The following is a 27,973-nucleotide window of genomic DNA, read 5'->3' on the forward strand; positions in this document are numbered from 1 at the left end:
CTGTCCCATCACGCAGACCAGGAAACTGAGGTGAGGAGAGGGTAGGCGGCTTGTCCCAGGAGCTGGAGAGTGGTGGAGTCCATGAGCTTCTGCTGAGCCCCCTGCCCATTCCTTTGGGCCCAAAAACAGCTTAGAGAGGTCCTGCTCCCCCTTCCAGGTCCAGAGGGGCGAATGGGGGTGAGGATTCTTTCCCTGGGTAAGGACATGGAAGGCAGGCTTCCCTGTCCCTGGAATAAATACTGGGAAAGGTGGTTGAGACGGCTTCTGAGGCAGTCCCCATTCTCCACGGGGTCATAAAGCTTAGGGAGATCAGAGGGTATCAGCTCACACAGCCCTGGGGCCTGGCGGCACTTCCTTGGGGAGATGCCCGTGGCTTGAGTCTCCATCCCGAGGGAGGAGGGGATGTCAGGAGGCCCCTGGAAGCTGGGAAGCTTGCACAGGTCTGCCTAGACTCCTGGACGGTTGCACGGAGAGGAAACGTGTGTGTGCTCGGCACGGTGACCTCCCAATCATACAGCATCAGCTGGACCACAGCATGTCCCACCCGCCCGCTCCGGCCTGAAGACACCGCTGTCTGAGTGGGCCACGCTGGAAACAAAACCCCAACAGGAAAGGGTGCCTCATGGCTGGACCAGGACACCCAGCGAGAAGCTCCATGCCCCCCGGCCCCCAGCTCTCGCCGCAGGCCAGCATGGCCTAACCACCAAGCTCTTGCCAGAGGGAATCTTTGGCTCTCAATTTTGGCTCTTTCCCTAGGTGTCCCCCAGGCCGAGGGGAGCAGAGATGCCCACCAGCCTGAAATGCTCCTCCTGATGGTGACAGGAGACAGAGACAACTTCTTTAAGCCGCCGCTCTGTTCTGAAGTCTCTTTCCGATAGCAGCCTGAAATCAACCTAAGTAAGAAAGCTGCTTTGGCTTCTGAAACGAAGCTTCCAGAATATTTATCATTCTAGGAAATGTAAGTGGAAAGCAGGTTGCCAAGTTTTATTGCCTTTTTCTTTTCCCCAGGAGTATTGAAGGCAGTAAGGGGACCTCAAGAGAATGTTTTGTGTCAGAGTTCTCTGAGCACGGTTAAAGGAGAGCTCCCCCAACCTTTCTTGAATCATCTTTTGAGACCCCTCCCAAAGCGTGTGGGTAGGTGACTCCCAGGAGAGATGCGTATGTCGGCCACCGGTGGCCCAGGCCAGCTCTAAGGAAGGCCGGCTGCACACGTGGGCCCACCTGTTGCGTTTCCTCCAGCAGCTTCTGGCGGCAGACACACCGGCTACGTGGAGGTTACGGGTGGTCCAGCTCCGCGAGAGAGCACCTGGGCACCCACACCGCTTCCTCCCCCACCTTCTCGGAGGGGACACTGGACACTGCACTTCCCAGAGGGGAGCTCCTCCAGGCCAACCATAGGAGAGGGGGCCCAAGCCCCCTGCCCCCGGAGACCACCGCAATGAACAGGAGTGGCGTGTGTGGACGGAGGTGTCCTCCCGCAGAGAATTCAGCGCCTCCACACTGTCCCGTGATGGGAGGCGCTCAAGGACCTTGACGGTGTCGGGTCAGCAGCCTGGTTTAGTAGAGATGCCACCTGCCATTCATGCCTCAGAGGGAGGCGACCCCGCGTGACCACGACAGAAAATGTGTTGGTCACAGGGACGCGGGAACGATAGGAGCCTCCAACACTGCAAGAGGCAGAATTCTACTGAAAAAAGGACAGGGCAGCCTCAGCTGGGGGTCTAGGCACCGGGAGACCCCCACGTGCATGCCACTCCCTCTGCAGAGGCAGGACCCTGGTTTCGCAGTGCCCCTGTGGCCCAAGCCTGAGCCCCAGGCAAGGGCAGGTAGGAAAGTGCCACCAACCAGTCACTTACCCTGCAAGGCTTCTTTGGCTCTGGCTAACTCCTGCTCCTTCTGGGCCAGCTGGACCCTGAGCTCGGTGGCTGAGAGGACCTCGGATGACTTGCCGCCCTGGGACTCCTCCAGGTCCTTCGTCAACATCTCCTTCATCTGGCGGAGAAGGTGGACTTCCTCCTGGAGTCGAGACACTTCTTCCCGCAGGAGCACTAGGGGAGAAGGGCACACGGTTAGAGGAAGGGGACGCGGCTCCTGCATGCTCAGTTTTTCTGGGGACCGCTCCAAGGTGCTTTGGCTTTTCCTGTTTGCTCTGCATTCGAGGCCTTTCCTACATGTGTGCTGGGAAGAAAACTCCCAGAGCCACTAACCTTATTCCAAGAGCCCCCCCTCCAGGCTGCAGAGCACGCCTGGTGGGACCCCCCACCCCCACCACATTCTCTGTTACAGCTGTCACTGCATCAAGAGTGTCCATTCCAACGGCCGACATCATCTCGCCTCCGATGGGCAGGGATAAGCGTGAGCACGAAGAGCTGACAGCAGGCGGTGTTCTAGCCACGAGCCTGTAGGATGCCGAGTTGGGCTTTAGATGCATTACCCCATTTAATCCTGCAAAAACCTCCTAAGGCAGCTACCGCCATCACCCCCATTTCACAGATTAGAAGTTGAGGCGGGTAGCAGAGCTGGGATTTGAACCCAGACTTGGCCAACTCCATAGCCCGAGCTCCCAGTCTGACACTCAGGAAATAGTCCCCAAAAGGCACACTCGACATGTATATGAAACACAGAGCCTTGAGGAACCCAGCACTGTGCAGAGACAGGACTTGGGCATCCACACCTGAACACCCAGGAGAATGGGGTCAAGTGAACAGTAACAATGGTGACACCATGGACAGAGGTTTCCATGACACTTAAACCCAACCCTATACTCCTGAGGGCCCAGGGAGGAGGTCGAGGAGGATACAGCCTCCCTTAGGGCTAGGGGCCTTGGGAAGGTACCCAGATGATGCACCATCTCTCCCCACCCCCCAGGAATCTGCAGGCCAGCTCAGTCCTGCAGGTCAGCTGATACACCTGCACCCAGGTCTGCTCACCTGAGCAACGAGAGATACCGAGCTGTGGAAGGTGCTGGAGGTGGGAGGTCAAGCAGCCTCATTAGGCCAGATATACCTCTGCCAGACCCTTTATGAGAGCAAACTCGTGGTCACGATGCTCACCTCATTGGTTAAAGGAGATTCTGACTTATTTGTTGAGGCAGGCCCTCGACAATACAGTCTCTGCTTCATCGCTGAACTCCTGCATTTCTCTCCCTCCCGCCACTTTGGTCCTTCTCTTCGCAACATGCCAAGCTCTTCCTGGCCTCAGGGCCTTTGCCCCCGCAGTGCCCGCCACCTCAAACACCCTTCCCTTGTTCTTCCTGCAGCTGCTTCCTCATCGGGCCCTTCATCCCACGCCACCTCCTCAGAGAGGCCTTCTCTCACCGCCATGTCCCATCCTGCCACGGGAGCCGGGGTGCAGTCCTTGCCTGCGGGGATCACGGCTGTGCCACAGCTTTACAGACACTGGGTCTCTGGTTTGGTTCCCTCGCTGACCAGGCATGTGGCTGCGAGCAAGTCCCCTCCCCTTCAAGCCTCAGATGCCCCCAAAGGGGTCCAACCCTCACCGGACCGTGAGGTTCCAACAAGCCGTCAGACGGGCCTGGTCCGGGATGTCCTCAAGGTACACAGGAAGCGCTCAGTACCGGCGAGGTGGGCACCGCTTCCCTGCACACCTTACGCTCTGTCGGCGCCTGGTGTTCTAGAACACCCCGCCCTGCACTCCTCAAGGCAAGCAAGGCAGAGTCAGGTCCAGGGCGCGGGGCAGGCCGAGGGGAAGCAGAGCTAAGGCCTCAAGGACTCTGACCCGTCCCTCATGCCCCTCTTATCACCTTCTCGGAGGCCTCCCGGGTTCAGTTGCCATGTGTACGAGGGGAGGTGTTCCTGCCCTCCCAGCGCCTCCTTCGCCCACCTCCAGTCTCCCCACAGAAGCCCGAGGGCCCGCTTGAAATGCCAAGCTCAGTACCTCACTCCCTGCTGAAAACCCTCCCGGGCCACAGTCCCAGAGCCACCAGGCAGCAGCCTCCCCGGCCCTCTCTGACCTCCCTCGGGCCACCTTTCCGCCCCGAAGGTGTAGACGCATCCTGCCTCCGGGCCACCAGGAGCTTCCTCCCCTCCTCACAGGTCCCTTCCTGTCAGTCGGTCCCAGCACCACTGTTACCCCCTCAAGAGACCTAAAGCAGCCCCCACCTGGCAACCTGAGCAAAACTCTTATGACCGTGGGAGGCCCACCTGTTTACCGCATCTGCGTGCCCAGCGGGCGCACCTCCCTGCAAGCAGGCCTGGCTACACGGTTCCGTCCCACTTGCTGTGGGGTCCGAGGTGCCCTGAACAGTATGTGATGACACACGGACAGTTGAGTTGACTCCCTCAACACATCTCTCCAGCCAACAAGTGTTGATGGGCATTCGCCCCACGGCAGACACCCCTCCAGGCACTGGGGACCCTTGGGTGAATGTCGCAGACAGGTCCTGTCTTCTGGCTGGCACACTCCCAGACCCCACATGACCATGGGCCGAAGGACCCCAACGCCGCGTGCTGGGAAGGTACGCCATCTGCAAGAGAGAGCCTAGCTGCTCTGACATCGAGGAGCTCATGTACAGGCTGGGCACTGCCAGAGTCTCTCAGCAAAACCGGAAAGCAGGAGGTTGACTGTGGCCGCTCGCCCCCCACTCCAGTCAAACATTTGCAGGCTGCCTGCACTGCAGGCCCAGTGGAGGCTGTCCAGAAAGGAGAAGGGAACACTCTTGGCCTCAAGAAGTCTCTGGTGAGTATAAGCAGCACATACGAGTAAGCACAACACTGGGACAGGGCTACATGGGCTTGGGGGCACAAGGACATTTGAAATGGGCCTTGGAAGATGCAGGGGGTGGTAAGCAGATGAGCGGGAGCAAAGGTCAGGAGGCTAGAAAACCAGAGGTGCCTGGATGAATGGGTATGAGGTGAGGAAGCCTGCAGAAGTGTGCCAGGGTCAGATTACAAAAGGTCTTAATCCTGACCACCTCTCTATGACCCCAGCCCTGCCTGGCCATCTCTAGCAGTACTGAAGACTCTGAAATTGTCATTCTTGCCCCCTGCCATAGACTGAATGTTTATGTCCCCCCCGAATTCATGTGTGATGGTATTAGCAGGTGCAGTCTCTGGGAGGTGATGAGGTCATGAGGGTGGAGCCCTCATTGAGTGGGATTAGTGCCCTGATAAAAGAGACCCCAGAGAGCTTCCTTGTCCCTTCTATCACACGAAGACACAGCAAAAAGACGGCTGTCTATAAACCAGGAAGAGGGTCTTCACCAGACACTAAATCCAGTGCCTGGATCTCGGACTTTCAGCCTCCAGAACTTCGAGGAACACATGTCTGTAGTTTATGAGCTGCTCAGTCTATTGCATTTTTGTTAGGAGCCAGAATAGACTGATCCACTCTCTTTCATCAATTCTCCCCAGGGTCTGTCCCCACTCAACTGTCACGAGAAGTCTATTTCACAACAAGGTATGAGTGACTGCTAATGTACCCTCACTTCTATTTCCATTATCATACAGCTGGAGACTAGTTTGTTTTTATTCGTTTGTTTAGGGACGTGACTTCTGGCCTTCCTTAAACTGCCCTGAAGGAGCCAGTAAGGTTGTCTACTATGTTTACGCAGATGGCAGAGAATTTCAAGACATGCGGCTTCGAATCCAGTCCCGGCCAGGGCCTGGCTGTGACGTGAGCGAGCCCCATCAGCTCTCTGGGTCTCAGGTATCACATACGCTACACGGGGATCATGCCACCTGTTGAGGGCTGCCAGAGTTAGGAAAAAAAAAAAAGCAAAGGCCGCCCCCCCACCCCGCCCCCAGATGCACAGTTAAATTTGAATTTCAGATAAGCAAATATTCTTTAGGATAAGTGTGTCCTAGATATTACACGGGACATAAACTAAAATGTATTCGTTGCTTATCTGAAATTCAAATGTAACCGGGCGTGCTGTGTTTCATCCAGCAACACTACTCCCATCCCACGGGGATTCTGGCACCATGATACGGGACAGTCACGAGAAAGGGCTTTCTTTGCCAGAGCACCTCAGAAGAGGGAGGTGGTCAAGGCAAAGAAGAATGTGGCACAGCTTTCTCTGCACCCCAGCATTATGATGAGAGCAGAGCGCACGATGGGGTCGGGTGCCCCTGTCCTTGGCTAACTGTGGCAAAGGCGGCTTTTTCCTGCGCTCACCTTTCTAACAGGTGTACCTGGCACCTGGGCCCCGCCCCTCGCGCCAGGCCCCAAAGCAGCAGGAGGGCGGGATGGGCGGTGCGGCACCTGCAGGAGCCAACTCTTAGGAGACCAGGCTGGAAAAACAACTTTATGGAGAGACAGAGAGGCTTGTCTGAGCTTACTAACTGCACCTGCCCTGGCTGGGTGTGTAAACTCAGGTCTCGCACACCCTGGGTCCTTCCAGAGGCAGAGACTCGGGACAACCCGGGGACGGCAGTCTCTTGTGAGAGAGACTCACAAGACCGCAGCCTGTGTTTGGGCTCTGGGACGGCAGGCAGGCACTTCCCCTCCCCTGTAAAATGGGGGTGAAGAGAATAAAGGAGACGGACGTGTAATACACTTACACGTGCCCGGCAGTGAGCATCCTGTGTGCGGGCCACAGGACCCACAACGCCCCTTCCCCTCCAGTGAAGACGCTGGAGTTGGAAGATCTGGGCTTGTGCCTCAGGGGAACTGCTATGTGCTGTGTGACCTTGGGCCAGTCGGTGTTCCTCTCTGGGCCTTCCAACTCTTCATGAATCTGGAGGACTGCTACTGATTGTGCATTTCTTCCCTAGTCTACAAACGCTGCGTGCTCAGGAAGGCAGCGGCTGGTCACACGTGGTTATTTAAGTGTAAATTAATTAAAACGAACAGCCCAGTTCCTCGGTTACCCTGGCCATGTTTCAAGTGCCTGTGGATCGCCAGTGGCCAGTGGATGTGGAGACCACTCCCACCATTGTACAGAGTTCTCCTGCTCAGTGTTGGTCTGCAGGGCACAGGACACAGAAAGAAAAGGGAAGAAGTGGTGTTTATTAAGCACCTGGTACAGCGCAGGCCCACAGACACCCCGACAGAAGGAGCCTTTTGCCAACCGCCGGAGAGCTGCTGAGGAAGGAGCCAGCATTTCGGGAGAAACCATCCTGGCCCTTGCCCACGGGTGGAGAAAGGGAAGAAAACTGTGTACCCTTCTGCTGATGCTGGGCAACCCCACTGCCCTTGGACCTGGGGCAGGGGGGCGGGTAGTGGTTAAAAGGGGCTGGTGCCGGAAATGCCACAGACTCAACAAAGCTCTCTGGGCCAAGGAAGCTGAAATTAAGTGTTGCCTGGGAGACCGCAGCTCTCCTGCTCCAGGGGAAGCCGAGGTGACCAGGGTGCTGCCCTGGGAGGGGGAGGGGGGCATAACGACTCAAAGGTGGCAAAGGGAGCCGGGGCAGACCCTGCCCTTCTCTGTCTCACACACCTCCTTTTGTTTGCAACAACACTGAGTACGTGGTGTTTTAAAAAAGCCACTTCTCAGCCTCCCTTGCAGCTAGGGTTGTCCAGGTGACCTGGTTCTGGTGAGCAAAATGTAGGAGAAAGCCCCTGAGGTGGACTGTCCTTTAAGAATAAAGGGCTTTGCCCCTTCTCTGCCTTCTTGCCTGGAAAGTGGACTCGTGGCTGGAGCTGCAGCAGCTACCTTGTAAAAAGGAGGCAATGTGCACAGGGCCAAAACACTCCAAGAGGGGAGAACGGACCATGGGGCCTGGACAGCACAGCTCAGCCCTGCCCCTGCATGGAGACCTAGAGCAACACCAGCTGGGCAGGGCTTCCTGGGGCAGGAGAGCCTCTGATTTCCCAGGTCACCAGAACCAAACCACTGTGGCCCACGCTACAGGCTGAGTCTGAGCTCAGGCAGCTGATAAGGGCTCCTCAGTGGTGGTGGTGGTGGTGGTGGTGGTGGTGGTGTGTGTGTGTGTGAAGGAATCAACACAGCGCAGATGGGAGGTGGTGGCTCCTGGCCCCGGGGAAGAGCCCCCAGTTGTGACAAGCCTCTTTCACGCTTAATTTTTATGAGCTCACAGGGTCAGGGTCAGGGTCAGTGTGAGGAGAGGAAGGAGAGAAGGAAGTTATTTTCCGTGACTGGAGGGCATACCCCAGAACTGCCCAAACAGGGCTACGGGGGACCGAGCACCAGCAAGGTCTCCTGGTGAGCTGCACGTTTATAAGCCCAGCCTTCCCGAGTCGAAGGTCTAAATAAAAATAGCATTATAATTACTGTGTATCATGGCAGCGATTATTTCTTTCCTAATGCTCCTTATGCTCCAGGCTCTGTTGTATTTAACACGGCTTAACTAGCTTATGCTTCACAGTACCTGGGGAAGTAGGTCCTGTTATCATCATCCCATTTTACAGATGGGGAAGTTGAGGCCCAGGACTTAGGTGATCTGGCTAGGGTCACACAGAGTCAAGAGCAGAGCCAGGGTTTGAACCGCGTGGTCTAGTTCCAGCACCCACACTGTTGTACCTCCTTGCACACCTTGCAGGACAGGGTGGGTGACACAGTAGGAGTCCAGGGCCCAAGCAGACTCGCCTTGGTGGATGACGGTGAAGACAGATGCGCCCCCCCGCAGGGTATGAGCTTGTTCTTACTTCCCACGGTGGAGGTGGGTGACTGTGACCCAGTCACTCTGTGCACGGTGCTTCTGGGCCTGCATGAGGAGACCAGTCCCCATGCAGCCCCTGGAGAAAGATGTGGACACGGAGCTGGCCTGTCCATTTCCACAAGAGCAGGGGCTCTGCTCTGCTCACACCCGACATTCAGCACCTAGCCCAGTGCTGTGCTCTCAGGAGAAAGGTGCTGAGCACAGTGCCAAGGTGGAGGTAGGACGGGCAGGTCTGGGGTCTCCCAGCCTGGGCTCAGTCCTGGCTCTCCTACTTCCTAGCTTTTTGACCTTGGAATAAGTGACTTCTGAGCTTATCTGAAAATGGAGCCAAGAGCAGTCTCCCAGGCCTGTGGTAAACATTAAACAAAGCAATCATCTAAGTGGAAACATTCCAGAAGGTTCTAAATGGGGGTCATATGTAGCTTGTCATGATCATTCTTACAGAAGAGGGCAAATTTCTCTGAGGTCCTGAAGGAAGGCCTTGGCCTGGATAACCACTGAGGCCTGACCCATGGGCCCCCTATCCTGGGAGGGTGGATTAGGCAGCAGAGAAGGCCGAGTCCCCGGTCTGGGGGTGAGGAAAGGTGGAAGAGGGCAGGGGCTCTGGGCGGAGGCCAGCTGCATGATGTGGGTCCAGCCTAGAAGGGGCCATCCCTGGTGGCCCCTGGGTGGCCCCCTTGCTAAAAGCAGCCAAGCATGTGCCTGTCAAAACGCAACAAACTCAAACTGTACACTTAACTCCCGCACATTTCACCGTATGTAAATTATACCTCAAGAAAAAAAAAATCCAAATATAGCAGTAACATATTTTAGATTTTCCACTAAAAACTCATTTTTATAGTCCCTGCCCCCAAACCCGGATAGAAAGCCCCCCAGTCCCATGCGGTCCAGTAGGCCTCTGTGAAGGGGAACAGGGTTCTAAACCCTGCCAATCTGGAAGGCTCTGCAGCGGACCTCTCTTCCCTGATGTGAGGCCTGTGTCCCAGGAAACGCCAGGGCGCTCCCTTGGGCTACACATACCCTTGTGGGAGAAGTCAAATGCCAGGAGAACACTCCCACCCTGTCCCTGGCCAAGCGGAGGTCACTTCGAGATGACACAGTGTGCTGAGCACCCTACAGTTCCCTTCCAGTCCAAACACCCTTGCTCACAGAGACGATGGCTGATGGCGCTACCCTGTTTTGAGCACCAGCTTGTGTGCTGGATGCCACATGCTGGATTATAGGCTGCATCTCCCTCGTTCCTCATAGCACCGCGCGCAGGGCTGTGGTGTCCCCACTTGAGGACCGGAGACACTGGGGGTGCGTGGGGTCAAGCCCAGGTCGGTGGGCTCTGAAGCCAGGTGCCCTGGAGTTGCCCAGCAGCGCCTGTCAGGTTGTGAATGCTTAGTCCCTGCCATGCCTGGGGCTGCTACTCTTGTTGTCAGGGTGGGGCTTGTTCTAAAAACTAGCAGTAGGACTGCCCTTAGAAAATTAAAACATGGGGCGCCTGGGTGGCTCAGTTGGTTAAGCGACTGCCTTCGGCTCAGGTCATGATCCTGGAGTCCCGGGATCGAGTCCCGCATCGGGCTCCCTGCTCAGCGGGGAGTCTGCTTCTCCCTCTGACCCTCCCCCCTCTCATGTGCTCTCTGTCTCTTTCATTCTCTCTGTCTCAAATAAATAAATAAAATCTTTAAAAACAAAAAAAAGAAAATTAAAACATGAAGACAGCTATAATGATTCCTATGGGCAAATCACTGAGAGATGGGGGGCTCTCAGGCCCCAAAGCTAAATAGCAAGAGGACCAAATGAATGAATGCATCCAAAGAGGCCGGTAGCCAGTGGCAGAGGGGAATCCTGAAAAGGCAGAGCCCACCACCCAGGGCGGCAAGGGTGGGGGTCTTCACCAACGGTCAAAGCGCACCTCCTCTGTGGTCCTGCCTTTCTGCTGGGGGACACGCACGGCAAGGAAGGGGTGTGTCCAGCTGCAGGGCTATCTTTTCTTGCTCCTGGAATTCCCTCATCATCAACACGGTGAGAACAGATGCCTTTTTGAGCCGCTCACGCATACCAGAAAGGTTCTAAGTCTTCATACACACTAATTCTCAATCCTCACAACAACCCTGGGGGGGGGGGTATGCCCATTTTATAGAAACTGAGGCACAGAGAGAAGAGAGAACATGCAGTTGAACCCAGGTGGTCTGGCTGCAGAGCCTTCGCCGGTGGCCACTGAGTTATATTATACCCCTTCTCCTGTGGGCACAGGCTGCAGGTTGCCCCCCCCAAGAAAGGCATGAGCCTGGTGCTTCCCCTCAGGGCCTGGAGTTGTGCACCTGGCCCTCCAATCCTCCTGGGTAGTGACCACTGTTTGCATCCTGTCCCCATCCTGAAAGGCCCAAGATCGCAGAGCCTAAGCCTCTTGGTGAAGCTGATCCAACTTGAGTGGGGCTGGGAGCCCTGGATTTGGACAGCCCAGGGCAGCGGGCGGTGGCGGTGGAAGCGGCAATATGACCCAACCCGAAAGGGTCCTTAAAGCTCTGTAATGACCGGGGGTGCCTGGGTGGCTCGGTCATTAAGCGTCTGCCTTCGGCTCAGGTCATGATCTCAGGGTCCTGGGATCGAGCCCCACATCAGGCTCCCTGCTTGGCGGGAAGCCTGCTTCTCCCTCTCCCACTCCCCCTGCTTGTGTTCCCTCTCTCGCTGTGCCTCTCTCTGTCAAATAAATAAATAAAATCTTAAAAAAAAAAAAAAAAAAAAAAAGCTCTGTAATGACCGGACTGCCGCAGGACAACCCAGCTGGGCTGGGCTTGAACATATCAGTTGGTGTATGGAGACAGAAATCTTGGAACAGTGGTAGCCTGGGCAAAGCAGACTCAGGTGCGTGCCTGACGGCCCTCCTGGGCCTCCGGGACTGGTGAAGTGAGCCTTGGCAGCATTTCCTTCTGCTTGGTCGGCCCCTTCAGCCCCAGCCCAGGCTCCCTTCCTGCCTGGTCCCTGCATTAGGCATTGTAAACAGCCCTCTTGTACGACTTCTGTCCCTGCTCACCCTGCAGACTCCCCTGTCCCTCCTGCTGGCGGACACAGACCCGCTAGGCCAGAAACAGGCCCAGCGGTAGGCAGGCAAGAGCTGGGACTACGGTTTGCTGGAGACTTCCGTGTTCTCTGGGCCTTTGTCATATGATCCTGACACTTAAAGCTTTGGGGGGTGACCAGGATGCAAGACCGTGCTCGCCAAATACGGCGAGATTCTCAAATATCGCCCGGCTGCTCACTTCTCAACAGCATTACTCCCCAGGCTGCACCGGGGCCTGAGAGAGCCACCTGGCAATCCCTACTACAGGTGGGGGGAGGGGGGCACCCCAGGCATCCAGGGGACACAGCCTTCGTCTATTTCTCATATTTCACAGTAATTGTTTTTTCCTTTAGGTACTATTCAATCTGTCCTGCAGAGGCCGTTCAGGGCAGCTGCTGGTCCATAAACACACCTTTTAGCCGACTCTCCTCGGGCCCCCGACTGCCAAGCTAATCCTCCTGCGGGGCCTTGCTGCCCACGGGCCCACAGTTCCCACGGGAGCGCTCCCTATCCCAGGAATCCAATTCTCTCCAGGACAGGGGGTCTGCAGCCTCTTGTCACCTCTCACCAAGCACTGACTCAGCAGTGGGTGTGTGCCAGGCACCAGCGACGGAGACCAGGTCACAGGCTCAAGATGGCCAGTCACGGGCTCAGAAGCAGGGCCACCCGGGGGAAGTGGAGGGATCACAAACCTCTGGCACACAGTGGCCTCATTCTCAGGCAGAACTCGCATGAGCATCGGCACGTAGAACGTGCTCCCTGAGGGTGGCTTGGCCTGATCCCTGGAATCTGCCACGTGAGGTCCTCGCCCCGTGTCCACTGCACTGCAAGCCCCGAAAGCGCTTCTCAGCCCGTGGCCTGCTGCTGCCGGAGCACTGACAGCCAGGAGGAGCCCTGTGGTCCTCCGGGGTCCACAAAAATCATTCAGCAAGTTATTCTAGCTCCAGGAGGGATGTGAGCCTCCAAATACACCACCTGGCTTGGAGTGAAGAGGCAGGCATTCTCCTGTCTCCTGGTGGCTGAAGTCCCTGACGGGCAGTGGCAGCAACGACTGCTCAGTCCCAAAGCCTGCCCAGGTCTCCTTGGTGGCCTCCAGGAGCCTGCTGCTATCGGCTTGCTGGGCAGGAGGGGTGGGAGAAGAGCGGGCCGGCCTCCCCCCGCAGGGCTCGGCCACTGCCTCTGGTAGGCTGACGGCGGCTGCTCAGGGATACCCTTTGGTGCAAGGAGGAATCTTAGCACACTTGTCAAGCTGGGCCACAAAGTTACCACTTCCTCTGGAATGCGGGCTCATCCCGCCTTTTCCAAGTTCCTCGTGATCCCCTGCTGGACTGGGCTGCGGACACTTCCGTGCCGCTAACATCTATGACCCCCTCGCCCCCGCCGCATCTTTTTGACCCAGCGTTTCCATTTCCCTTTGGAGAGCCACTGGTAAGATCTGGGGTCCAGGGCTGAAAATGTGACCCAGTCTGGCCAATCGGAGCCCCGAATCGTCCCGGCCACTGTGATTGGCTCAGGAGAGGGGCACATGACCAAAGCCAGTCCAATCACAGTCAGTGTCTGGCCCATGCATCCCTCCTCAATGATGAGCATGAGGAAGGAGCCTGAGGATGCTGGCAGCTGTCTCGCCAGGGAGGAGGGGGGGCAACAAGATAAACACTGGATTCAGGTAATATCCGTGTCCTGGACCACACCACACCTGAAGCCAGGCTATACCCCTGGACATGAGCAAATGCGTTTTTAAGCCAGTTTTAGTTGTGTTTTCTATCCCATCTAACTGGAAAAGAACTCTGGTAAACTGCTTTTGTGAGAGATCGTTTTCTGGGCACCTAGCATCCTCAAAAACTTAAAGGCCATCTGCTATATGCTAAGCACTCCAAGTTCTCTTTCCAGAACTGGATGGGCAGAATGGATACTGGAATTTACCTGCACAAAACCAGTGAGCAACTATCCCCATCGGTACTTCAAGTCCAGCTTACCTTTGCAGTGAACAGTCCCTCTGGGTTGAACCCTGGAAGGCACACATTTTCAAGCTCTGCCTCAAGGCCATTTCCAGACGTTTCCTGCCCAAATCAGCCTTTCTCCTTTTATCCCACCTACAGGGGTCCATGAGCACCAACCCCGCAACCACTGGGTCTCCTTCCTTTGCCTGAGGTAGTTCTAGTTCCGGTTCAGGTGCTGTTTGCCTGGCCCTGAGCCTCAGCTAATTCTCTTGCTAGGCCTGTGGGAGCCATGCTAGCATGCTCCCCATTTTGCACAGGCAGAGACAGAGGCCAGGACAGGTGAACTGGCTTGTTCAAGGTCACAGAGCTGGTCTGAATGATTGCAAAGCTCATGTTCTTAACTATGGGACTAGGTTCCCAGCCCAAATACCATATTGTGCATATTTCTTGAGCTAAATGCCAGAACAAAGAGCCCGACAAATGGGCACAGAGAAAGAAGTATGCCTTACTTCGAACTTTGGTAAAAATGTCTGGGTTCCCCCATTCTTGGTTCTTGAAACAAGCTTCACCCCTCCTCAAGGCCTGGCTCCTAAAGGAATACATCCAGATGAGGACAGCAACCGCTGGGTTGGCATGGCCTTTTTCCCTCTCCCCCTCACCATATGTGACTCTCGCCTCTCATCCCTCCTCCCTCTTCACCACCTCCAGGGGAAAAAAATGACCAAAACATAAAGGAGAGGGTGTGGTATTGGTTACACCCACCAATTCAGGACACGGCCCATCCACGCAGTAAGCACAAAGCTCATTGCAAATTGGGAGGAACCAACTTGACTGAGGCCTTGCCACTGCAGGGGACAGCCCAGCTCTGGCTTTCTTTCCCACCCCTGAGTCTGAGTCAGCAGCAAAACACCTGCCTCTCAGTTTCCTTCTCCACCCATTACCAGAATGTACAGGGCAGACAGAAGCTGCCCGTCCTACTGGTCAGGGAGCAGGTTCTCCCGGGTCTACCTCCTAGTGGGAGAGCTACCTTCTAAAGACTGGGGGAAGAAAAGCATTTTTATCCCCATTTTATACACAGTCAAACTGAGGCCCAGAGGAAGGTGTCTAGAATTCACAACCTTGACTGTTAGGCCACTGGCTACTATGACCTGGAAACCAAACTGGAAACATGCTTTGGCTGGAACATTCTTCTCAGTCTCAGACATCCACTCAGGGGTTAAACGCACATGGAAATGCGGAAGGCATGCGGAAGGCCCCCACAGATGTAAACAATTACGCGAAGAAGCAAAGTGGGCGACCAGGACCCAGCCGGTGGCTCTCCTAAATGTCGCTGCCACACAAGGGTGGAGGGTCTGAAATCCCTGCATTTTCAGATCCGCGTTGCAAACAGATCCAGGCTTTCAGAAGATTTTAAACCAAGTCTAGACTGTGACCTACACAGAGGGTAAACCTGTGACCTAAACAGAGGGTAAACCTGGAGGACTCCCCGTCTCAAAGGTGGCTCAGAAGGCGAACGAAGACGGACGTTTCCTGCTATGTATGGTGTGACCTCTATGTCCCTCAACTTCCTCACCCGTGAACGGGTGGCCAGGACAGTTGAGAGCAGTGGTCCTGGGACCAAGGGCTGGATCAAATCCTGGCTCTGTCCCTTCGTAGGTGTTGGACCTGCAGGTCCCTTCTCTGTTCTCATGTGGGGAACAGATCAGTAATAGTATGCATCTCCCTAGTGCTGCTGTGACGTTCTAGGAGTAAGAGACAGAAAGTGCCAAGAAGGGGCCCGGCACCGCGCAAGCCCTTGGCACACGTTGGCGGGCCACTCTGATGCCATCATAGTAGATGGCGGGCCCCGTGGAGAGGGTGGGAAAGGAAGAAGGCATCTTGGGCTCCAGCCACCGAGTCCTCCCCGCCGATCACTTGGCAGGGGGAGGGGGCCAGAGGCCATGGAACCTACTAGCACAGCAGGGTGGCACCTCGTAACGCACTCCTGATTATTCTCCAGCCCAACTGAGCAGCTGCTCCAGAAGAAATAAAATATGCTTTGCATACTTTAAATGTTTCACTTATGAAAACTGGGAGGGCTGCCTTTCTAAATTGTTTAGCAATAAAGTCAGTAACAAGCACCGTTCGCTGCCCTCAACTCTGGAGCCCCGGTCGCGGAGCCCGCCGGAGGTGGGGAGGGAGGGCGGGCAGGCCGGCCGCCAGTGTGGAGCCCGCTAGGGCTTCTAGAAGGCGCCATCTGGGATTTTTCAGAGGGGCACTGGGATCACATCCTGATGTCCTAATGTGAAATTGGATCCTCCCTCTGGAAGCCAAGCCCCAAGCAAGCTTGGGGGCAGAGGGGAGGGCCCTTCCGGCCTGGGATGTTTTCCCACACTCCAAGGGCGCCCCCGTTTCCAGCCAATCGAGTTAATTGAAAAATTACCTTGGACTGAGAAAGAGCAGGCCTACGCCACAGGGGACTGGTTCACAGGAGACCCTACTTGGTCTCCAGCGTGGCTGGACTTTAACAACCTGCTGCTGGAAGGCCAGGCACCGGGCTCAGCATTCCAGGGACCAGGGGAGCTCTCCACGCTGGGCACAGGTCCGATGCAACCCCCCAGCGACCTCAGAGGGTGGTAAATGCCCGCTTTACAGATGAGGACACTAAAGCACAAAGGACCTGTCCCAGGGCCCATACCTAGGAAGTGGTGGGCCACTGTTACTGGGTCACCTGGCTTCTCCCTGCAATATGTCTTCCCAGGATTCTAGTCTTCGATATGCCACAGGGCCCCCCAATCCCAAATCCTGACACACGTAACTCAAAAGCAATGCACACTACCTAGTGAAGCCGGATGGAGGCCTTCTGCCTGGCCCAGAACAAGATGGCATTTTCACACAAAGAAGGCTGTGCTTTGGCCTGATGCTGCTGAGCTGAATATAGCACTTTTAACTATTTCTTCAAAGTTAACTTTTTCTTCTTCTGTTATGTTTTTCATCCTAACCTCCTGGGAATAGGACAATGGTGGGTTTTATTGTCCTCATTAAGGGCGGTCAACCCAAGGCCCAAGGAAGAGCTCCTTGCTTCAGTCAGTTCACCCAGGGAGTCCGGGGTGCATGAAGCCTGGGTCCAGCTCCCCACCTCCCTCAGACCTTCCCCTACCCCCCACTTCTTCCACACCCATGCAGACTCCTGGGTGCAACCTTGCTTTCTCTGGGCTGTTCTGTGCATTCCAGTCCTCCTAGCCTCCTCCCTACCCCCTCCATCTGTTTAAAGGACTGAGGGTACCCACAACCCCACAGTGGTCCATCCGGTCTCCAGAGGCCTTTGTGGTAATGGATTCCTAGACTTCAAAGTAGGGGACCAACAGGGGCCTCCACAACCATGTCCCTCTTCCCATCACGCTACAAACTTCAGGACTAAAGATGAACAAACCTGATTAGAAAAACACCCCCACTTCACTTGGGCAGTTTCAGCAGTGTGGGTTATGAACCAAACATATAATCAAGGCAGAAAAATGTGGGCCATTTTGGGGGGAGGGCAACCTTAAGTCCTTAATGCATTACTGCCATGTCTGTGAACAGAACTTCTTTCCCCACAGGAAAACCCAACCCCAACACAGAACCTGCATATCTCCCTTTCGGTTTTGACAAATACTTGCTGAGCACCTCAACTAACAGGTCTAAGAGGCTAGACACACTGCAGGGGTGAGGCAGTCTGAGTTTGAGTACCAGCCCCTTAAGAACCTCCCTGTGCCTCAGTTCCCTCATCTGTAAAATGGGGCAATAGCAGTACCTATCTTATAGAGCGCTGTGAGGATGAAATGAGTGACTGTCCGTGTACAGGGACTACACACAAAAGAATAGTGCTCGGCACAGGCCAAATACAACATTCCTGCCGGTTCTTTTCCCTCCCTCCCTCTTCTGGGAGCCACTGCCTTCGGGTTCTGAGACCAGCCCCTGCCTGGCAGCCTGGTCCTGGATCCCCAGGGGCTTCTCCTGGAAACTCCTGACCTGAGCCCCCTGCTAGAACATTCTCTGCTGACAGGTCTCCAGAGCTGCTGAGCTGAGTGGCCCACGTGATCCTAATCTGGAAGGCCCAGACCACCCCCAATCTTTTCCACCACCCACCACCCTCACTTTCTCGTTCATGAACTGAAAAAGAAAGAGATGTAACTTGAATCCCGGCTTTGAGCTGCCGCCAACTTGCCACCAAACATTTCCCCCCATCCCGTCTGTCTGGCCCACTCCACCAACATTTCGCAAAGGTCAAATGCTGATTCCACTCTGCGTGCTGCCTCTTGGGAGAGCAGAGGAGAAAACTATTCGAAAAATGTAAATTGAAAAAACCCCACGGCTCTCCACCCCCCACCTCCCCACACACACTTACTTGCACACGTGCTCCCGCACGCACGCACGCACGGCCTGTACCCAGTCTGACGGAACATGTGACCATGTCCAGCACCTCTTAAAAGAAGTAGGAGAACAAAAAGATGAGGCAGAATTTTCACCAGCGGTGACCAACCCCCAGGCTGCTTTCCTTGGAGGACTACAAAGGACCCTGCCAACTGAGACAGGGAAGTCTTGTATGGACCACCCTCCAGGTCTTCCTGGAGCATCTCCTGGCAGGAGACACGTGTTATGGGCCCCAGCCCCTAGCATGGCCCTGACCTGTGATCAGGGGCCCACTGAGCTGTAGCCAGCCCAGGGCACAAGCCCACAGCAAGGAAGGCCTTAGGTCAGGCCACCCTCTCCCCATTACCCCTGCACAGGACTGTGCTCTCTTTGGCCAGAGATGCTTTCAAGACCAAACATGCTTTACCTTGAAGTTTCTCTCTCCCATACCCTTCCCTCCCTCACTCCCCCCAGGAGAAAATGACACCAACTGAAGAACAGCAAGCAGGTGCTGGGTCTGGCTGCTGCAGACCCAGTGTGCAGCTCGAATAAAGGAATGAACAGAGGTCAGAGCAGAGACCCTGCATGTGAGCGGTTCGGTGCAGGCCCAAGGCTTTTTGTGTGGTCTATACATCGTATGCTAAATCAGCCTCCACCTGCCCTACTCTCTGGAGCTGAACTACATCTTTTCTCTTTCTTCTTCGGACTCCACGAACTCCAAGCCTGGAATGTCCAGGCCTCAGGCTGGGACCCCTTTTTGGACGCATCTGAAGTAGTACGATCACTCGTGGCTGCTTGAGGGGGTTAGGAGAACCGACATGTGTCCCTGGGTATACGGAACTGGCGGGGTGGGGGATGGTAAAACAAGACACAGCACACATACCACAGTGTGCGCTTCCGCGGTTGGACAAAGCAGCAGAAAGTAGGCCACATGAAGTGGCCTAACTAGGAGCAGGTGTTTGCATTGTAACTGACTTGTAATAAGAAGCAGACCTGTGTCCTGTGGGCATGCTGCCGTGTCCCCCTAGAAATGCAGGCTGGTCACCAGCCAGGCCAGTGAGGTCCCTCCTTCAGGGGTGGATGGCATATAGTTGCAGACATTCCAGGCACCAAAAATTAAAAAAAAAAAAAAATCCAAGGCAAGGTCTGGTTATGCCTCAGCCATAAGGCCCTGGATGATGAAGCTCAAACCCAGGAGGCCTGGGGACAGCACCCCCCTCGTCCTCTGGCAGGTCAGCGGTCAGGTCCACATGGCGTCCAGCAAAGGCCACGGGTGAGGCCAAGAGTGTTCAGCTAAGATCCTTTCAGTGATCCTGAAAATTAACCCAGGAGAACCCCACTGCCCAGGAAGTTGTTCCTGCCCCCGATCTCCAGAGAAAGCTGTAAATCTCCTTCCAAATGAGCATTTTCTCTGTGTGCACACCTGCAAAAAGCTAATTTAGGGGAAGTAAGGGGGGAAAACCAGACCCCTAACCTGGGCTGGCCTGGCCTGGAAGGCAGGCAGCTGACTCAAACATTTCCAGGCAGACATTCAATCTCCTTTGTCAACTGGTCTGCAAGTAACGTACTGTTTTTCTGCTCCACCTTTGTCTTCCTCTTTTTTGTAATCTCTTGGCTGCATGAAAATGTTCACAAGACCTCTTGCCAAGGGGCTGTTTATTTGGCCACGGATGGTGCTTATGGGCCACAAAATACATGCAACTTGTCACTGGATGTGTTTCGGTTCCTTTTGAAACTAGGGGCTGTCAGCAAGGGGGTGGGTGGTGCAGGGAAGGCTGCAGAAAAGGGGAAAGGATGGTGGCCTAACCCCACAGCTCTGGCCTAGGCTACTGTCCTGGTCCCACCTGTCCTGACAGCATCCCGTGGAGTCTCTAGCTGCCTCTCCCCCCACCCCCCCGCCCCCCCCTTGCTCCCAGGGGTTGCCACTGATGTCTTCAGGCTCCTGCTGAGTCCTCTTAAACAAACATCAGGAGAGCCGGGAACACACAGCTCAGTGTGGGGAGCACTGTTGGAATAAGAGATGTGTGGCTGGTCAAGCTGGGCAGATCAAGGCAAGGCGTCCTGTCTGCCCCCTGCCCCCAGCACAATCTGCTCTGTCCTGACCGGGAAGACAGACACCGGGAGAAACGAAGCTGAGGTGCAGAAAGGTGTATGGGATCCTGTGCCATGGCAGCTGTCTTCTCGTGTCAAGAGGGGCTCTTGTGTCAGCGAAACAGATTTAGTGTATAAGATCTTCACACGGTAGGACAGGGACCAACGGGTGGATGCTACCATTGTATGAGTGCTGGGCTCCATATAAAGGTGAAAGCTTAAAACTGATCAAAACTCACAAGGGCTGCCTGGAAAGGAAGTGAGTTCCCAATCCCGGAGGGCATTTCAGCTCAGGAGGACTGGACACGATGAGTCAATTTATCGTCCTTGCCCCAAATTCTCTAAGTTAACTACTTCCCCACAATCTGGAAGGAAGCAGCTCCACAGATCAGGGAGCCTGCCCACCTGTCCGGATGCAGCTGATTGGGCCAGGAGAGTCACCTGATCCAGGGTCTGCCAAACTATTGGTTAGGCAGGGGCCAATCAGATCCTCTCTTTCCCAGGCATTTAAGGGATTGCAAGAATGGAACCCCGACCGAGGAGTAAGGCTGGGGAAGGCAGCTGGGGAGAATCCTTGGGTGGAACGAGTAGGGAGGTGGGATGGAGAGGGCACTGCCCCAGGCTCCCAGCGTTCATGTCTGGACCCCACGTGGCCGGCCTTGGACTTCTGGAGGTTGCCTGCTGTGTCCTTACAATAAGCCCTGCTCTGACTGGAGCTCCTTCGAGTAGACACCTTCTCACACCTGAAGCGCTAGAGCATCCTTGGTGGGACATGCTGCAAGCAGGAGCAGGGCCCTCCCTGCAGGATGTGGGGCTGGGCCAAGGCTTAGCGACTGTCACTGGAACCTGGCATCAAGCCCTAGGACTTCCCCAAGGCCAACTCACATTCCCTCTGACCATGGGGTTCATGCATGGCCTGGGCTCCCCATGCACCTCCCATCATCACTGCTCAGCTCAGTGCCCTGATCTGACCGTATGCCTTAGACAAGCCTCAAAGCTCAGTCATGGCGAAGCCTCTCAAAGTCCCAACAGGCAGAAGAGTGCCCGGTGGGCATACACGCTCACGTGCATACACGCTCACGTACACTCACCGACCCTGTGGGAAGATGCTTCTGATACTGCCCACGCCAAGCCCAGGCTTAATAAACATTTTATTATTTGCAACCTATCGGAGATGGCTTATTAATAAAGCAATGGCTTTACTTATCAAGTACCTACTGTATACCAGGCCGTGCAAGGTGGGTTTCATCATTTCCATTACAGGATGAAGAACCTGAGGCTCAGAAAGATCAAGCAGCTTCCCCAAGGGCCCCTCGCAGGGGCTTCCCACAATTCATCAGTCTCTGACAACTGCCAGACACCTGCCTCCGAGGGGGAAAACAAAGCCTAGCAGATGCTACCTCCAAAAACTCTCCCTTGACAAGAGCTTATCCTGCCCCAAGGACTTTATCTCCCACTGATCACTGATCCTGACCTTGTGCTATATGGGGGCATCTGTCTGGTGAGCCTGTTTATCTCCAGCATCCATTTTAGTATAAAACTAACACAGATGATGTTTACCAAGCACCTACTATGTGCAAGGCCCATGCTAAACACTGTGCATAAATCATCTCATTTAATCTCCATGAAACCTCTACTAGGTAGGGATAGCCTCCCCAGTTTACAGATGAAGAAACCGAGGCTCAGAGGGATTAAGAAGCTTGCTCAAGGTCCCCACTTTTGGAACGATCTGCACACGGGCAGTCTGGCTTCATGGCCCCGAGCACTTGGTACACGCCTCCAGATCCATATTCAGAGCCCTGGGTCTGGGTACTTGTTTTAGTGGGGGAGCTCACTCACGCTCCTCCACAGGGCAGACACCCAAGGAAATGTGGAACCAGCCCCTACACCCTAAACAATGCCAGGCACAGAGGCAAGCTAACCATCCCTTTCTCTAATTTCCTACTTTCTGGGCTGCCCACTCCCTGCCTTGCTGTAAGAAGGTAGCATCTGTCTGCTGGGTATGGATTCAGGTCATCTCTAAGGGGAATCAATCAGTGCTTTCCAGGGAGATGGCCAAGCTCCACACGCAGCATGGAAAATCTGACTCCCAATGGAGAGACTGAGAGAAGCCAGATGCCATCTGGAGTGCCCAGGGACCAGCTGCTGCCACTGACCTCAGTGTGCTCAGTAACATCCGGGATGTGGCGAGAGGCTGGCAAGTGGAACATCGCATCATGCATTTATGCGGGTCCACCAGGGAGCAGGCATACAAATCGACCCCACCCAGGCCCCTGCTCAGGAAGCCAACAGAGGCGGGGGTCCTTCTAAAAGCCCATCTGGGACAGGTGTGACAAAAGAGGTATACACAGAGGGATGGAAGGAAGAAAAAAGGAGGGGTCCTAATTGCATATGACCAGGAGACTGAGAAGGAAGCTGAGAGCTGGTCCTTAGAGACAAAGAGGAGAAAGAATGAATGATTTAATAGAAGAGAAAACTGAGCTCCTCCACCCGGGTGTAGAACAGCACCAGGCCCATAGTAGCTGCTCAAGAAAACCTGCAACATCCTTCACTGACAAGGTCCGCATCCAAGGCTTTCTTTTCAACCTCATGACACCTAGCGAGGGGCACACACACACACCTGCTGAAGGAATCAGCTCATACTCTGCAGTGCTCAGGTCTCGCATTTGCCTCTGGGCTTCCATTCCCAGTCCATCCTCCCTGACTTTTCTTTGGCTAACACCCCACTTGAGAGTGTCACTGGGGGCTCACAACTCCCACCCCAACCGATTCCAGGGCAGGGTGCAGACCTGGACCAGGTGATTGGTTCAGGGCTGTCACATGATTACAGCTAAGCCAATGATAATCAGTCCTGGGATCTCTGGAAATATTGAGAGTGAAAGACTTTCTGCACTGGAATCCTAGAAAGGTAAGTGTGACTTAGATTTGTGAGGGGTCATTTTTGCCACCAAAAAGGACAACGCCCAAACATATGAAAGGAGATCGGGGGAGATGACATCATTTGAGCACCTGGATGCAGCTATGCCTGAAGCTACAGATTAATCTCTGACTATCTCAGTTATGTGGAGCTTTTGATTTTCCTTTCTATGAGTCGGTTTCAGCTGTGTTTCTATTATTTGTAACTCAACAGGCCCTGCAACTACATGGCTCTCTGGGCAGGTGGTAGGAAAGTAAGAAGTGCAAACAATACAAAGTTTTTTCATTAACAGTTTTTGAGCAGTAAGCATGGATCTCTCTGAGCCTCAGATGCCACTCTGAATGACGATGATCACGCCTCCCTACCTCCTAGGGTGAACGGGCACTGAATCCTCCTGCAACCTATTCTCTTTAACAGGTTACAGCCAAGAGCAGCAGGAAACCCACAGCCCGGGGAGGGAACCTGCTGTGAGAGATGCCTGTGCACAGTTCACCCACACCTAAGTCTCCGACTGGAGTTTGTTGAGCTGCCCCATGACCCTCCCACTTCATAAGGGCCCTCCCAAGCCCGGGGAGCTCCCTACCAGGGCTGGGGCCTGGACAGAAGGGGTGTGCCTGGCCTTTCAACAGATCAAGTCCCTCTGTTACTGCTCACTTCAGAACCTGCCATGCCCCAGCTGAGGACGGGTACAAGGGACACTGCAGAGTGCATGGCAGTGGGGACAGGAGAGTAATGGCTACTGTGGGCTCCAGTCGGACTCCAGCTGGACCTTGGGCTGAATCTTATTTTCTTGGCTTCCTGTCTCTATGGCCTGTGACAAGTCTTTACTTCCCAGTGCCTCAGTGACTTCATCTGTAAAATGGGGTGATTAATGCACCTAATTTATTTGGGTTAATGTAGGCAATCCTGCCAAGCAGGAGTCCCTCGGTCAGGTTCCCCTGCATGGTTTTCACCTGAGTGTACATAGTAACGTCAGACCTCCAAGGGTGTGTTTAAGGTGACATGGCAGGGGGGAGATGGAGGAGAAGCATGAGTCCCTCTAAGCACACAACTGCTCAGAACAATGGTTCAGCTACCTGGCAAACAGCAAGTCTCCAAAAAGGACCCAGGGAACAGGACCAGTGAGTCAGCCCAGGAAGTAAGAAGGCAGAGCTAGCTCAGGGACAGCGGTAGGGCGGGGCTCTGCCCCAGAGGTCACCAGGGTTGGCCGCAGACAGAGGCCCAGTCACCTTGGAGAGGTGGTCACACACGGACACACGGGGAAGTCCCTGATGCCTACCCCAGAAGCCTGGCATGGAGAAGGAAGAGGAGCTGCGGGTCATTTCAAACACCCCAGCAGCTGCTCAAACACACAAGCAGGGGCGCCTCGGTGGCTCAGTTGGTTAAACGACTGCCTTTGGCTCAGGCCATGATCCTGGAGTCCTGGGATCGAGTCCCGCATCGGGCTCCCTGCTCAGCAGGGAGTCTGCTTCTCCCTCTGACCCTCCCCCGTCTCATGCTCTATCTCATTCTCTCTCTCAAATAAATAAATAAAAATCTTAAAAAAAAAAAAAAAACCCACAAGCAAACCTCTTCTTCTTCTTTTTTTTAGTTTTATTTATTTGAGAGAGACAGTGTGTGGGGGGGGAGGGCAGAGGGAGGAAGAGAAGACAACCTAACCTCTTCTAACCAGGTCCCAGCTAGCTCAAGTGCCCAGCTAACTAGAACTTTGGCTTATCTTTGAGGACAAAGAAGCAAACGATGACAAGACTCAGCAATGCAACGGATTCTTACTTTCTTTAACCCAAGTAGGGAAAGCTGTGGGGCCAAGGGGCTCAGGCTCTGAGTTAGAAGAACCCTAAGGGTCTGCAGAAGCCCAATTCCAAAAAAGGAGTCATCCGGGCCCTATTTCCCTTGCTAACCCTAGTGGAGAAGCAAAAAGGCATTTTAGGAAATTTTCAAGGACACTAAAAACACAGTTTTCAGTGTCTAATTCTCTGAGAACACCCTTGACCTGAAGCAAGCGGGGAGGACTGTGTTTGGGGTGGGTCTGTGTTTTATCTACGATCATATCCCTGCTCCTTAAGGATTCTGATCCAGGCAGGTGCACCACAAATATTGGCAGAACAAAGAAGAAAAGAACGTCAGGGGCTCTACCACGCTCAACGATTCTGGAGCCTGCAACACAAGCCGAAACACTTGTTTATAGAGACGCACTGACCAGGTGACAGAGGACAAGGACTGCTGGAGAAGCAAATGGACTCATCATCTTACACCTCAGACCCAGGCTGAGAACGAAGTCAGGTGCCCACGGAGCACAACCCAAGTCACATTCTTCACCTGTCCTCTTCCTGCCTCGATCTTCCAGCTGCCTTCAAATTCCAGAAGAAAAGAGGGATAGATTTACCGACCCCTGAAAACCCGGACGGTGACTGGTGGGGCTGCAGGTGTTCTCGAGGTGCTGCTCTACCTGCCAGGTGAGGCTCATCCAAAGGTGTGTCAATATGAGGGCCAGATTAAATTTCTCCTAAGGTCCTGCCAGCTCAAACATTCATGGAGGCGTGTTTCCTCCCAACTGGAGCATTTCCTAGAGCCCGGCTCTGTGCTCTAGGTGAACACAGAAGGAGACAGATATGTGGGTGCCCTACGGTCCCTGCTCCCTCAAAGGTTACAGTTCGGAAGAGAGCCGCAGGTAACACTCAAGAATGCTCCCATGGGCCCCAATCACAGCTACTCTGTGCTCCGCGTGACAAAGGTCCATGGCAACGCAAGGGCTAAGCACAGGGGGGGTGGAATGAACAAGAAAGGCTTTGCAGAAGGGCCAGGGGCCCAGGACAGGGTGGAATTTGGAGTCAATGTGGGGTGGAGAGGTAACAGAAGTAAGGAGGAGAAGGCAAGGGGTGGGAGCGGCAAGCTGGCTGGCTCACGGGACAGTGAGATGCTGAGCAGTGGCTGTCGAATGTTCGTGGTCCCCAGCACTAAGCCCAGGCCAGTGCAGGTACTCTACACCTGCCAGGTGGATGAATCGGGAGCCCTGGCAGACCCGGGGAGAGGTTGAGGGAGGCTGTCCTTCCAGTTCAAGGTTAAGGGTTCTAGACAGAAAAACCCTCCTCCAGAGTGCAGGCACCCTGAGGGTAGAAATGGTTTGGCTCAGCCTGTCAGCCCCAGGCACCCAGTCACGTGAGCATCTATCCAGGGAGTAACTGAGTGTGAAAAAAATGAGCAGGTGTGATTTTTAAAAGGTGCTCAGCTGGAATCCGAGGTGTGGGTCGGTCCGAGCATCAGCTGTTGCCCGGAGACATGAATGAGCGGGCAGAGAGCAGGGCCGGAAGATCAGCGAAGGTAGAGGGGTCAGAGGCCAGGCAGGTGATGCCTTAGCTGCTGGGGTGGGGGTGGGGCATCGTGTGCCATACAGCAGCAACTGCTGAGCGGGGCTCACACAGCTGAGTGTCAAGAAGCCATGGGGGTATGGACAGGGTACTGACCGTCCCGGTTTGCCCAGGACCGAGGGCTTTCCCACGGTGTGGGACTTTCAGTGCCCAAACCTGGAAAGTTCTGGCAACCCAGAATGAGTGGGTTACCTGAGGCACAGGTCTGCCCTCACCAGCATCCCAGAGGGAACAAGACCGCTGGTAGTACAGGAATCTCATTTCATGGAACACAGGAACTGAGGCTGAAAGGCGAGTGACCTGCAGAAGGAAGGTCCCACAGTGGGTAAGCAGCATGGCCAGCTAGAACATTCCGGCCTCCACCTCCCTTGCTTTCCCTGCACCCTGGGAAGATGTGATACACACAAGTGCTGTCTGCTGAGCCCAGCTGTGAGCTGCGCCAACTTCCTCTGAGTCAATGGACCCTGGGAGGGGAGCACCGGAGCCCCCGTCCCCAAGAGGGGTCCCAGGGAAGTGCACCCATCTGGCCCTCTGCTCTTCTGAGATTTTGGGCCAGGACGAGCGGGCGGCCACCACCTGGGATCCTGGGGGGATGGGGATGCTGTTTTTGCTCTGCTTGTCTCCTCATGACATCCCCATTAGCACCACCCCTTGGGAAGGCCAGGATCCCCAAAGACCTTTGTGAAAGGCAGACGCATCATGCAGCCACACCCCCTGCAGTTGCTGGGCTTAGAAGGGTCTTGGCAGCTCTGGGCAGCTAGTGAGAGAACATGCCAGGGGACAGGGGAGGTGGAAGGGGCAGGAAGAGGGAGGGGAGGATGAAAGAGGGGATTTGGGGGGATAATTTAAAGTAGGAGCTTCCTAGAGCAGTCTTGCTCAGTGATTGGCCTGCATCAGCATCCCCTTAGGTGGCTGGTTAAGACCCAGACTGCTGGGCCCACCCCCAGTTTCTGATTCTGCAGGTCTGGGCTGGGCTGAGAATGTGCATCACTAACAAGTTCTCAGGCGAGGCTGATGTTGCCGGTCTTGGCACCCCATCTTGAGAACCGCTGGCCTGGAGCATGGGGTTACGCGGGGGGGTAGTATGGGGCAAAAGCACATGGGCACCAGTGGGTCACTGGGGGCTGGGAAGACCCACGGAAGTAAAGATGGAAGATGCTGGAGGCCCTGGTCCTCACCCTTCAGAGAGGGTCAGAATCACGAGGCGGCAGAGAGAACTTGTTTAAAATGCAGATTTGTGGGCCCATCCCCAGATGTTTTTGACTGTCCAGGTCTGCTGGACCGGGAACTTAAAAACCACAATAAGCTCCGAGTGATTCTGATGCAGGCAGTCCAGGGGCCACAAGGAGAAGTACAGCTGCCTCAAAGCACCACGGTGGAAATACACAGTTTGTAGGCTTCGCAAGCTGTGATGGGCCACAGAAACATCTGCAGGCTCCTGCCCTGACTCAGGACCAGCTGCGCCACCCACTACGGTAGCCACTAGCCGCAGGGAGCCTTTTACAATGAAATAAAATGTGAAATTCAGTTCTGTTGTCATACTAGCTACAATCCAGTGACTTCCATATGGGACAGGCGAGATCTAGAATGTTGCCACCTTTGCAAAGTTTGCCAGACAACTCTAACCTGGAAAGATCACATTATGTCTACCTCTG

The 27,973-nt window shown here is 54.8% G+C and overlaps 1 protein-coding gene across 5 annotated transcripts in view; it reads right to left on the reverse strand.

The window, feature by feature from the left end:
* KAZN (kazrin, periplakin interacting protein) overlaps positions 1-27,973 on the reverse strand; it is a 1,036,128-nt gene that overhangs the window by 115,689 nt on the left and 892,466 nt on the right. For all 5 annotated transcript variants that reach the window (XM_064589897.1, XM_064589898.1, XM_064589899.1 and 2 more), the window contains one exon: positions 1,857-2,048. In XM_064589897.1, the coding sequence (XP_064445967.1) occupies positions 1,857-2,048 (192 nt within the window). The remainder of the gene's footprint in view (positions 1-1,856; positions 2,049-27,973) is intronic.

This window comes from Mirounga angustirostris, unplaced genomic scaffold (assembly GCF_029215605.1).
Source record: "Mirounga angustirostris isolate CCGP_5_RB_7025 unplaced genomic scaffold, mMirAng1.0.hap1 SCAF_4, whole genome shotgun sequence".
NCBI lineage: Eukaryota > Metazoa > Chordata > Mammalia > Carnivora > Phocidae > Mirounga > Mirounga angustirostris.